Source organism: Pan paniscus, chromosome 6 (assembly GCF_029289425.2).
Source record: "Pan paniscus chromosome 6, NHGRI_mPanPan1-v2.0_pri, whole genome shotgun sequence".
NCBI classification, from domain to species: Eukaryota; Metazoa; Chordata; class Mammalia; order Primates; family Hominidae; genus Pan; species Pan paniscus.
The window spans coordinates 61,391,804-61,405,458 of NC_073255.2; the positions used below are offsets into that span (position 1 = coordinate 61,391,804).

Consider the following 13,655-nt stretch of genomic DNA (forward strand, 5'->3'; position numbering starts at 1 on the left):
TAATTTAAAATTACTTCATTTTTTTTTTCCTGATGTTAACCTGACAGGAGAACTGAACTGCGCTGATGGTGTAGATGTGTGCTGGTGGAAATCTTTCATTGTTTCTAAGATAAATGCATTTACTTATTAATGTTTTGTAGAAAGAGTAATAACCATTTAATCAACTAGATGTTTCCTTTATAAAATCAAACATATCTGGTGGTTTTAGAGCAACTTTTTCTCAGTCACTAATTTTTTATTATTAACTAAGGATTCTCAATGTCAATATTTTTGCATCATCTCATATATTTTTATTTGTGGAATTGTATAATGATAAGTGACCTGGAATCAGACACACTTTCATTTAAAACAAATCCGAGTGAATTTAATGGTGTTTCACTTTTTTAATGTCATGAAGCTAAATTGTTCTTAGCCCTGGATTAAAGTAAAATGATAAATGACTTCTGAATCTTGGCCAAGTAACATGAAATGGTGACTGCAAAATTGTTCCACAAAATTTTACAAGGTGTTATATTATTGAAGTTATCCCAAGAAAACTTGAGCAGAATTGTCTTTCTCATTGACGACTGAGTATTTTGATCTTATTGAAGATCTTATTGAAGTATTTTTTATCTTATTGAATACTAAGTCTAACCGAAGACTTAGTATTCTTATTGAATACTCAGACTAAGACTTAAGTATTTTTCTAGGCATGGTAGAGTATCTCTGTATTAAGTGAAATCTCAGGAAGAAGACCAACATGTGACATTCCGATGCAACTTTATGGTGAAACAAAGTAATTAAAAGTAGTGGCCAGGCTCGGTGGCTGCTCCATGGCCCACGCCTGTCATCCTAGCATTTTAGGAGGTCAGAAGTTTGAGACCAGCCTGGTCAACATGGTGAAATCTTCTCTACTAAAATACAAAAATTAGCTGGTGTAGTGGTGAGCGCCACTTGGGAGGCTAAGGCAGGAGAATCACTTGAACCCAGGAGGTAGAGTTTGCAGTGAGGAGAGATCATGCCACTGCACTCCAGCCTGGGTGACAGAGTAAGACTGTCTCAAAAAAAAAAAAAGGGTGTGTTTATTTTGTTGGTACCTGAGAGGAAAATATTAAAAAATGTGTTCTGAGAAAAGAGAGATCACATAATAAATCTCTGGGATGTGAACTAAACTGAGATAGCCAGAACCATTTCTATATTATATGTAGTAAATTAGGGTTTGATTAAGCAGAATAATGTCCCCCAGTCCCTATAAGGATATTGACATTTGAATTCCAAGATATCACATTACACATTACAATTCATGACAAAGAGAATATAAGGGTGCAGACAGGATGAAAATTGCTATTATGCTGATGAAATATCATGTATTTATCATGGTGAGTCCAGTAAAATCACAAGGGTCAAAAATCATGGAAGAGTGATGACGAATAAATTGTATCAAATGATAGATCATGAGAAAGACTCAAATGAATGTATTTTTAATTGTTGTAGTGAGTCTTTTCACATTAACATACATTTAATTCAATTCAACTGTACAAATACTATTCATTTTATATGCCCAATTGAAGTGCTAAATATTAAATGAGAGAACATAGAATAAGGATATGATTATTCAGATGAATGCCAAGGTACATGAGGAACATAGATAGTATGCATCTTAGACAGGCAAAATTGAAAATGTATTTATTATATATAGAGATTCATAATCATTATATATGTATACATTTATTTGGTTTAGAAAATAGTACAGGAGACACATTATCAAGAATTTATATAAGATGGGGTTAATCAAGAAGATGAGAGTAAAATAAAAATAATGATAATGGTAATCATTTTGAACGCTGACAAAAGAACATTGATGACACAGATCTATTTTTTTCAGGTCTTCAAAACGTTTCTTCTATGTCATTAGGATGAACACACATTTCACATGTTATCTTTCAAAAAGGCCTTTTATTTTCAAGCTGGCATTGGAATCTCAGCCAACATCTTTCTTCTTCTCTGGCACATTTTCACATTCTTTAAGGATCACAAGCCTAAAAACCATGACCCGATCATCTGTCACTTGGCCTTTGCCCACATAGTGATGCTAGTCATTGCAGCAGAGTTATTGTCTCCAGACGTGTTTGAATCACTGAAATTTCAGAGTGACTTCAGATGTAAGACTGTGTTCTACACATACAAGGTAATGAGGGTCCTCTCTATCTGCAACACCTCTCTCCTGAGCATGCTTCAGGCCATCACCATTAGCCCCAGCACCTCCTGGTTGGTGAGATTTAAACATAAAATCACAAAATACAATATCCTGGGTTTACTCTTTTTTTGGTCCCTCAATTTGTCTTTCAACAGTGACATGATAAGTTACATTGTAGGTTTTTCCAGTGTGACCCAGATAATCCTGAATGTCAATAAATACTGCTCACTTTCCCCAATAAATGTCATCATCAGAAGGCTGTTTGTTACTCTGTCGTTATCCAGAGATGTCTTCCTTGTAGGAATCATGCTACTCTCAAGTGCCTACATGGTGATTCTCTTGTCCAGGCATCAGAGGCACTCCCAGCACCTTCACAGCATTAGCTTTTTATTAAGAACCTCCCCAGAGAAAAGGGCCACCAAGACCATCTTGCTGCTGGTGAGTTTCTTTCTGGTTATGTACTCATTGGACTTAATTGTCTCATCCTCCACAATGTTGTTATGGGTATTCAGTCCTGTCATCTACAGTGTCCACAAGTTTATGGTCAATGCCTATGCCACTGTCAGTCCTATGGTGCTAATCAGATCTGATAAAAGAATCATCAGTATTCTGCCAAAGGTTCATTGGAAGTGCCATCCATTTTTAACAAGTTGGTGGTATTTATTTTGTCATCATCAATTAAATTATTCAAAAACAAAATTTGCTATCTGATTTAAATAAAACATGTGGAATTGCACTTTTGTAATATCTAATTTTTGGTTTTTTTGAGATGGAGTCTCACTCTGTCATCCAGGCTAGAGTGCAGTGGTGTGATCTCGGCTCCTTATGGCCTCCGCCTCCCGGGTTCAAGCAATTCTCCTGCTTCAACCTCTCGAGTAGCTGGGACTACAGGCATGTGCCACCATGCTCAGCTTTTCTTTCCTTTTTTTTTTTTTTTGGTATTTTTAGTAAAGACAGGGTTTCGCCATGTTTGCTAGGCTGTTCTTGAACGCCTGACCTCAAGTGATCAGCCCACCTCGGCCTCCCAAACTGCTGGAATTACAGGTGTGAACCACTATGCCCAGCCTATCTCAATATTTTTAAAATTTCCTGGTGCTAAGAACTACATGGTGTCCTCAGTTTGGTGTCCTCAGTTCAGTTTCCCCCATGATTTAATATTCCCCAAGCATGTCTCTCACTTCTTAATTTTACCTTTATACAGGAAACACTAATTTTTCTTTCTTTTTTTTTTTTTTTGAGATGGAGTTTCACTCTTGTTGCCCAGTCAGGAGTACAAAGGTGTGACTTCTGCTCACTGCAACCTCCGCCTCCCGAGTTCAAGTGATTCACCTGCCTCAGCCTCCTAAGTAGCTGGGATTACAGCTTCCTGCCACCACACCTGGCTAATTTTTGTATTTTTAGTAGAGATGGGGTTTCACCATGTTGGCCAGGCTGGTCTCGAACTCCTGACCTCAGGTGATCTGCCCACCTCAGCCTCCCAAAGTGTTGGGATTACAGGCGTGAGCTACCATGCCCAGCCCATATATGTTGTTTTCAATGGCAGGATTTCATTATTTATGTAGATAAGTAGCATTTCATTTGGGTTTCTATGCCATGTTTTCTTTATCTGTTTGTCCCTCGATGGACACTATGATTATTCCATATCTTGGCTATTGTCATTAGTGCTGTGATAAATATGGGAGTGAAGATATCTCTTTAACATACTGGTTTTATTTCCTTTGTATATACTCCCAGTAGTGGAATTGCTGGTTCATACAGTAGTTTTATTTTTAGTTTGGGAAACCTCTACTTTTTTACGTAATGGCTGTATTAATCTGCATTCAAACCAACAGTGCATGAGGGTTTCCTTTTCTCCACGTATTACCAACACTTGTTATCTTTTGTCTTTTTTATAATGACCACGCTAATTTAACAACTCTATTACTTTAATTTACATTTCCCTGATGTCTAGTGATATTGAGCATTTTTTCATACACCTGTCGACTATATATATATCTTGTTTTGAGAAATATCTATTCAGGTTTTTGCTCATCTTAAAACTGGGTGATTATGATTATTATTTCTGCTGTTGAGTTATTTGAGCCCTTTACATATTTTGGATATTAACCCCTTGTCGTTTGCACATGTTTTCTCCCATTCTGTAGTTTGTCTTTTTTCTTTTCTTCTCTTTTTTTTTTTTTTTGAGACAGAGTCTCGTTCTTGTTGCCCATGCTGGAGTGCAGTGGCACGATCTCAGCTCACTGCAACCTCTGCCTCCCGGGCGGGCTCAAGCGATTCTCCCGCCTCGGCCTCCGGAGTAGCTGGGATTACAGGCGCCTGCCACCATGTCCAGCTAATTTTTTGTATTTTTAGTAGAGACGGGGTTTCACCATGGTGGCCAGACTGGTCACGAACTCCTGACCTCAAGTAGTCTGCCCGCCTTGGACTCCCAAAGTGCTGGGATTACAGGCGTGAGCCACCACGCCTGGCCTGTAGTTTGTCTTTTCACTCTGTTGATGGTTTTCTATGCCATGTAGAAACTTTTATTAATATTTTATTAACTTTTTTTCTGTTTTCTGGTTTTGTACAAAGGTGAGACATTTTGCTCTCACTGCTTTTATGAGCTTTTTTTTTCATGTTGGTGTTATGAAGTTTGACCTTTTTAAAATTAAGGTTTATTTTATTTAAAATTGACATATAATTGTACACATTTATAGATACAGTGTGATATTTCAGTGTATTTATTCATTGTATAATGATATAACTAGAATAATTAACATATCCATTGTTTTCAACATTTGTTATTTCTCTGTGCTGATAACACACAAAATTCTCTCTTCTAGCTAACTTAACCCATGTAATAATATATTATTATTAGTTATAGTCAAGCTACTGTGTAATATAACACAAAAATTTATTTATTTATTTATTTTTGAGACAGAGTCTCGCCTTGTTACTGAGGCTGGAGTGCAGTTGTGCAATCTCGACTCACGGCAACCTCCGCCTCCTGGGTTCAAGCAATTCTTGTCTCGCAGCCTTCCGTGTAGCTGGGATTACAGGCATTTACCACTATGACCAGCTAATTTTTGTATTTTTAGTAGAGATGGGGTTTCACCATGTTGGCCAGGCTGGTCTCGAACTCCTGGCCTCAAGTGATCCACCTGCCTCAGCCTCCCAAAGTGCTAGGATTATAGGTGTGAGCCACCTCGCCCAGCCTATTCTTTCTGTTAAATGGTAAGTGCATTCATTGGCAAACCTGTTCTCATCCCTTCCTCTCCACATCATTTCCAGCCTCTGGTAACCACCATTTTACTCTGCTTCCATGAGATCAGCTTTAAATTTTACATAAAAATGATATCATGTGATGTTTGTCTTTCTATGATTGGCATATTTTAATTAACATAATGTCCTCCAGGTACATCCATGTTGCTGCAAATGACAGGTTATTATCCTGTTTTAGCAAAAACAGTATGGAGATTCTTCTAAAACTTAAAAATAGAACTACCCTATGATTCAGCAGTTTCAATACTGGCAATTTCAATCAATGTATTTCAAAAGGAAATAAAATCAGTATGTCAAAGAGGCTGTTTATTGCAGCACTAATCATGCTAGCCAAACTATTACTACACTTAAGATTTTTTCATCTCTTTTTGACACATTACACTTGTAAACTTTTAAAGGATTTAAAGATTTTCAGTTTTAGAAACTATTTAATCACCAATTCTTTAAATATTTTTTGTTTATATAGTCTAGTAAAGGAATTAGATGTTCATTTCTTCTCAATCCAATCTTCATATATGAATAATTTCATTCTCTATTAACTTGCCTTCTGTAAAATATGTAACTATATCAATTTTGCTTAGTATTTGATTTTATTGGCCTCTCGTCAGCTCAGTGTATTTTAATATGTAACCCATATGTTGTACATTACACTGTTTCACCACATTTGTAATAGCTTACTTTCAATTTGCTTTTTTTTTTCAGATATGACTTGAGAAGCTTATCGTTTTTTTTCTTTGCCCATTACTTTGGCTGTTTTTTCATTGTATTGACAAATATTTAAACATAAGCTAAATATCTGATGTTTATGTACCATATAATTTCTTTTGACCCTTCATCTTGGTGGTTTATCTAATTGTGTGCAACATAATGCATAACTTAGTTTTCACATATGGAAGATATCATACTTGGAATGTCACCAGTCTGTGTATTTCTTCGCTGATTCCATTTGCCTTGTTGGAAGTTGAACAACCTGCATGAATCTGACGTTCTTGTGATTAGTCCTGTCTGAATAGAGCACGTGCTTCTTAGGTTGACTACTCCACTGGGATTATTCCCTTCATTTACTTCTGGTCCTGGGAATTTATATTTTTCTTCAACTATATTTAGCATAATATGGATTGTTTTAACTTCTTGACAATTTTAATTGTCTGTATTAAATGTTTAAAATATATATATTATTTTCCTGAAAAGCATAAATAGCAACAGTTGCATACATTAGTAAAAGGTGGCATAGTCTATGACATAAAACATCATCTCGTGTGAAATCTCAAGTCTCTTGATGTAGAAGACCTCCTTCCCAATACATCATATTGTAGTAATTTGTGAAGTGTGATTACTTTTTACTATTATGTATGTATTGTATATGTATTATGCACAAATTTCAGAAACACTCCAATGAATATATAGCCAGAATTACTGTTTTATATCATAGAAAGCTAATATGGGTTATTTACCTTAATTCAGATTTTTTTTCTACAATTACTATTATTTCTCACAGCACTTCCCTGATATAAAAAACGTAGTTGGATTTAGATTTTTTATTTAATCCAGAAGATGTTGAAAAAGGTTTTAAGTGGAGTTTACCCATGGCTAGATAGTACTTGTTAATTACCTTTAACTTTTTTTTACATTTATTGAGGTATAATTGACAAACTAAAAGTATATATATTTAGGGTGTAGAATATGATGTTTTGAGACATGTTTATATATATTTTAATTACCTCGGTTAAGCTAGTTAACATATTTATCACTTTACATAGTTACTTTGTGTGTCTGTGTGTGAGTGGATATGAGTGGTAAGATTACTTGAGATTTGATTTTGAAAAAATTTTAAGTATACAGTATTATTAACTATAGTCACCAGTCTGTATGTTGCATTCTCAGCATTTATTTATTTTATAGCTGTATGTATCTTTAGACTGATACCTTGTCATTTCCTCCCACATCCTAGCCTATAGTAACCATTATTCTTGTTTCTATGAGTTTGAGTTTTTAAAGATTTCACATAAATGTGAAATCATGCAGTACTTGTCTTTCTGTATCTGACTTATTTCACTTAACATAATGTCTTCATGGTTCATCAATGTTGTTGAAAAAGGCGGAATTTTCATCTTTATTAAAGATAAATTACATATATTAGTTTCTTCATATATTCATCTATGCTAAGTAGTAACCTCTGTAATTTATCAAATTATCTTTTCCATATTATTCAAATACAATATTGTTTTGCATTTATTATTATTAAAATTAATTTCCTGTCTTTAAAAAATTTTTATGAAATTTATGGGGCCAATTCAATCTGCCCTCTTGATAAAAGCCAAAGTTACATGTCAGTTTTACTAATTTGGATTTGATTGAGATTTTTATTGCCTCAAATAATAAGTATAAGCATTAAGGATAAAAATACAGTTATGTTCTTCATCTTACAACAAAGCAATCTTTGGGTTATTTATTGGACAAAAGACTTATTCTATATTATTATTTCTATTTTTATGTTACTTACCTAAACGTTTATTACACATAGAATGCCACAAAATAGGAATAAATTGGTAGTCACAAATTATGAAAGTAAAATTAAGAAACAAGATATGCTTCCCAGAGAATGTCTGTAACAAAAATAAATGAAGTATGTTTTAGGTGATGCATATTCTAATTCCCCTGATTTGATTATTACATATTATATGCTTGTATCAGACTATCACATGTATTACACAAAGATATACAACTATTATGTATCTGTAACAATTAAAAATAAAAAAGAAAGTAGATATGAATATATGTATATATAATCATGTAACAAGTAAAGTATTAATTAAAAATATTTCCACAAAGAAAAGTTTACAGCCTGATATCTTATGTGTCAAATTCAATGAACATTTAATAAATAATATGAATTGTTTAAAAAACTTTCAAAAACTGAAATTTATACTTTCTAACTCACAACACTAGAGTTATTATACAACAAAATATATGACAAAAATGAAAAAAATTCTCCAGATTGAAAAATAACAAAACTGTCTTTTTTTGCAGATGATATAATTTTCTATATAAAAATATATAAGGGGTTCAATAAAATATCCCTAAAACTATAAAGTTAATTAATGTCACAAAACGAAAGATCAGAAAACAAAATTAAGTTGCAGTTATAGATGAAATAAATCAATGAAAATGAAATAAAGAAAAAATGATTTATAATAGCAATAAACAGAAATATTAACAAAGTTTTAAAAAGAAGTACAAATGTATTACACTCGATTTCTTAATTCAGAAAAATCATAGAACTGAATATATTAACATACATTAAATAATCAATTACCAATTTTAAGATTGTAATATCTCACAGATCTACAGATTCAATAAAATCTCTTCAAATTTTTAACTAGTTCTAGTGGAAATTGACAAGTTCTTCCAAAAAACAAATATAGATAAGCTGGGCTTGGCGGCTTTGGGAGGCTGAGGTTGGAGGACTGCTTGAGGCCTGTAGTTGAAAAAGAGCCTGGGCAACATAGGAAGGTACTGTGTCTACAATGATAAAAAAATAAAATTAGCTGGATATGGTAGTGCATGCGTATAGTCCCACCTACTTGGGAGGCTGAGGTGGTGGAATTGCTTGAGCACAGGAGTTTGAGGTAACAGTGAGCTTTGATTGATCCACCTCACTCCAGCCTGAGTGGCAGAGTGAGACCCTGTCTCTAAAAAATGATTTTAAAAAACAATATAAATGTGCACAGAATACCAAATACACAAAAGTCTTTAAAAACAATTTATACTTTTTGATATAAATTCTTATTATCAAAGATAGATTCACATAATTAATAGAATATATTTGAAGATCCAGCTGGGCGCGGTGGCTCATGTCTGAAATCCCAGCACTCTCGGAGGCCGAGGCAGGTGGATCACTGGGGTCAGGAGTTCAAGACCAGCCTGGCCAACATAGTGAAATGCCATCTCTACTACAAATACAAAAAAATTAGCCAGGTGTGGTGGCATATGTTTGTAATCCCAGCTACTCGGAAGGCTGAGGCAGGAGAATCGCTTGAACCCGGGAGTCAGAGGTTGCAGTGAACCGCAATTGCACCATTGCACTCCAGCCTGGGCAACAGAGCGATCGTATCAAAAAAAAAAAAAATGACCATCTAAAAAAAAAAATCCATTAAAAAACACATTGATTTATGGCAAATTAATATTCACAAAAGTTCCAAAAAATTTAAATGTGGAAGAAACATCTTTTCTGGGAATTTTTCTAAGAACATTGGCTATAAACATTTAAAATAAAAAGTTAGACCCCTATCTCAAATCAAACATACAGAAGTACTTAATGTAAGCTGTAAGGCTAAATGTAAGAGCTAAAATGACAAATTTCTCACAAGAAACATAGAAGTAAATTTTTATAATCTTGTATTAATTTCTTTTGTTTGTTTTTTACATTTAGGTTTGTTTTATTTAATGTTAATTCCATACTGTGTTTCAGTAAGAACGATACAGATTCTGTGTCTGTGGCTCCAGTCAGATATCCAGTAGTACAAATTAGCTTCCAGTTATATATACTGAACAAAAGAGATTGAGCTAGCAGAGGGGAGGAGTGAAGTAAAAGTAGGCAAGAATGAGCAGCCACGATTGTTGAACTGTTACCAGCACCATGCTTTCTAGTAATATTTCAGCAGAGTTTGAAACACTTTTTACAGCAAAACCATTACAACTCCTCCCTCCGCAAACAACGTTTAACCATCTCAAGCTAACACCCAATTACTTTGAAACATTTGGTATAAAATACGGTTCAAACAATTAGAAAAACTGAAAAATGATACCACTTAATGCCTCTATAGTGTGATTAACATCTCCCTTAGATGCTTGCATCACCTAGAAGTCTAATGGCTTTCAAACGTAATTTCCATTTCTAATGGTAATCTTGCCACATCTGGCACGGAGACAATACAGTAATGCTGAAAAAGCCTCTGCGGTCCTGTTAGTGTCTTAAAGAACCTAAAAGCTGGGACCAGTAAAATCCACAGAAATTCACTTCTTGACTTTAAGAACTTTTGAAAACCGTTAAAAACAAACAAAACACACACACACACACACACACACACAAATCCCACAAAAAACAACAACAGGGTAGGAACCTAAATTCTGAGGCCAAATGTAAAAGTCAGATTTGGTGGTTCTTAGTGACAATGGGGACTTTCCAAGGGGTGGGTGGGATGGGGAAGAGTGGGGGGGTCAGGGATGATTTCTCTTGTTGGCTTTTATGTCTCACTGATTTTCATCTTCCACGTCCTGCAGCGCTTCTTTATTCTGTTCTTCACCATCACCCTGCATGCCTGAAGTCCATAGTGTCATTATAGCTTCCTTCACTCAGCGTATCCAGTTCTGCAATTGCATCATCAAAAGCTGCTTTTGCCAACCTGCAGGCACGGTCAGGGGACTTAAGAATTTCATAGTAGAGCACTTTGGGAGGCTGAGGCGGGTGGATCACGAGGTCAGGAGATCGAGACCATCCTGGCTAACACGGTGAAACCCCGTCTCTACTAAAAATACAAAAAATTAGCCGGGAGCGGTGGTGGGCGCCAGTAGTCCCAGCTACTCGGGAGGCTGAGGCAAGAGAATGGCGTGAACCCGGGAGGCGGAGCTTGCAGTGAGCCGAGATAGTGCCACTGCACTCCAGCCTGGGTGAAAGAGCAAGACTCCTTCTCAAAACAAAACAAAACACACACACAAACAAACAAACAAACAGAAAAACAAAGAATTTCGTAGTAGAATAAGGAAAAATTGAGAGCAAGACTTAAGCGAATAGGATGCGCAGGTGGAAGTTCTGTCATAGCAATATCACTAGCAGCTTTATAACCCACTAGGCTGTTCTCCACAGCCTCCTTCCTGTCATTTCCTGTGGCAAATTCTGCCAGATACCTGTGGTAGTCCCTTTTCATTTTATAATAGAAAACCTTGGACTCGCCAGTGTTAGCTGCTGGAATGAGGTTTTGTCCAGTACATACAGAAAGTGACAACAGATTAAATTTAGCTCAGTCTCAACCATTTGCTGATATTCCCAAATCATTTTTAGCTTGTCTTCTCCCTTGTTTTCTTCTTTCTGTTCAATGCTGATTATTCTCCAGAAGGCTCTTCTAGCTTCAATCACATTGTTATATGAAACAGATAGGAGGTTTTTTTCTTCAACTGTCAGCTCCACATCCATCCCTGCTACTTTCTTCATTGACTACACTCTTTCTTGGAAGATACTGCAGGTTCACTTCCAAAGCACGTTGTATTGCTCAGCCTGCTGGCCTGCTTTGCCTGGTAGCAGATCCTCTTTTTTTTTTTTTTTTTTTTGGAGACGGAGTCTCGCCCTGTCGCCCAGGCTGGAGTGCAGTGGCGCCGGCTCACTGCAAGCCCTGCCTCCCAGGTACACGCCATTCTCCTGCCTCAGCCTCCCGAGCAGTTGGGACTACAGGCACCCGCCACCGCTCCCGGCTAATTTTTTGTATTTTTAGTAGAGACGGGGTTTCACCGTGTTAGCCAGGATGGTCTCCTGACCTCGTGATCCGCCCGTTTTGGCCTCCCAAAGTGGTGGGATTACAGGCATGAGCCACCGCGCCCAGCCACCAGATCCTCTTGATCACCCATAGTGGCAGAGGCTCCCACAGGGTCTGTGCGACGGACGGAAGCAGATAGTGTCTCTGACTCTCTCAGCCTCTGGTTCCATGTCCGGGCAGCAAAAATGGTGGCACCTCAATCCGGGACTTCCACCTGAGCACGCGGACAACTGCTCAGCTCTATGGCAACCGCTCCCTGGCAACTAAGGATTTCTTAAATAATACCACAAAAAAGCATAATCAAGAAGAAACTGATAAACTTCATCAAATTGAGAAACATTTTTTTCAAACACCAAGAAGAATATATAATCTAAGCTGCATAATGAGAGAAAATATTTCAAATTATATATCTTCTTAGGCTCTAGTATCCGGAATATAAACAAAACCAAAACAAAACTCTTATATGTCAAATAAAAGGACAAATTACCAATTAAAAATGGTCAAGGGACTTGAATATATGTTTTACCAAAGAAGATAGGCAAATTGCTAATATGAACATAAAAATATGCTCAATATAATTTCCTACTAGGAAAATAAAAATCAAATGACAATGAGATAACAATGAACACACTATATTGGCTACGACAAAGAGAAAATAACAAGTGTCAGCAAATCTGGAAAGTATGGAATTTCTATGCATTGCAGCTGGAAAGGTAAAATAATGTAGTCATTTTGTAAAACAATTTGGCAGTTCTTCAAAATTTTAAACACAGAATTGCCACATGGCCCAGAAATTTTTCTCCACATATGTATGCAAAGGAAATGAAAACCTAAGTCACACAAAGACTTGCATGTGAATGTTCACAGCAGCAATGTTTATAAGAGCCAAAGGGGAATACCATCCAAATGTCCACCAGCTAGTGAAAAAATATGTGTCACATTTATGCAATAAAATCCTCAGCATTCAAAGGGAATTAAGCAATAATCCATGCTACATTGGAAATAAACCTCAAAAATAGTAAACTAAGTGAAACAAACTAGGTTTCAAAAAGATTATGTAATGTATAATTCCATATATAAAAAGAGTCCATAAAAAGCTCATTGATAGAAAATAAATTAATAGATGTCTAAGGCCTGGGTGATGGTGGAGAGTGAATGAAAACAAGATAGATTTTACTCTGAGATGATGAACATATTTTAAAGTTAGTTGTGATTATTAGTATGTAACTCTGTTAAAATATTAAAAACAGGCTGGGTGCGGTGGCTCATGCCTGTAATCCCAGCACTTTGGGAGGCTGAGGCGGGTGGATCATTTGAGACCAAGATTTTTAGACCAGCCTGACCAACATGATGAGACTTCCATCTATACTAAAAGTACAAAAAAATTAGGCTGACGTAGTAACGCATGCCTGTAGTCCCAGCTACTCGGGAGGTTGAGGCAGGAGAATTGCTTGAACCCAGGAGGCAGAAGTTACAGTGAGCCAAGATCCCACCACTGCACTCCAGACTGGGCAACAGAGCAAGACTCTGTCTTAAATAAATAAATAAATAAATACATTGATATTGTACAATTACAATGTCATTGTGTTATATAAATTATATCCCATTAAAGCCTATCAAAAATAAACATGCCAAAAGTATTAAAATAGTTTCTGACTTTAAGAAATCCAAGTAACAGACTTTTAACA

General features: G+C 36.0%; 1 protein-coding gene and 1 pseudogene across 1 annotated transcript; one reads left to right on the forward strand and one right to left on the reverse strand.

Moving 5' to 3' along the window:
* The first annotated feature begins 1,912 nt into the window (after positions 1-1,912).
* Positions 1,913-2,887, forward strand: LOC129398311 (vomeronasal type-1 receptor 48-like). The gene has a single exon (XM_055115283.1). The coding sequence runs from the start codon at positions 1,913-1,915 to the stop codon at positions 2,885-2,887; it is 975 nt and encodes a 324-aa protein (XP_054971258.1).
* A 7,843-nt stretch (positions 2,888-10,730) lies between these two features.
* On the reverse strand, positions 10,731-12,308 carry LOC129398427 (14-3-3 protein epsilon-like; annotated as a pseudogene).
* Between the last annotated feature and the right edge of the window lie 1,347 nt (positions 12,309-13,655).

Excerpts from the sequence above, each read along its gene's own strand:
- LOC129398311 (XM_055115283.1), top strand. The coding sequence starts at position 1,913 with ATGTTATCTTTCAAAAAGGCCTTTTATTTTCAAGCTGGCATTGGAATC.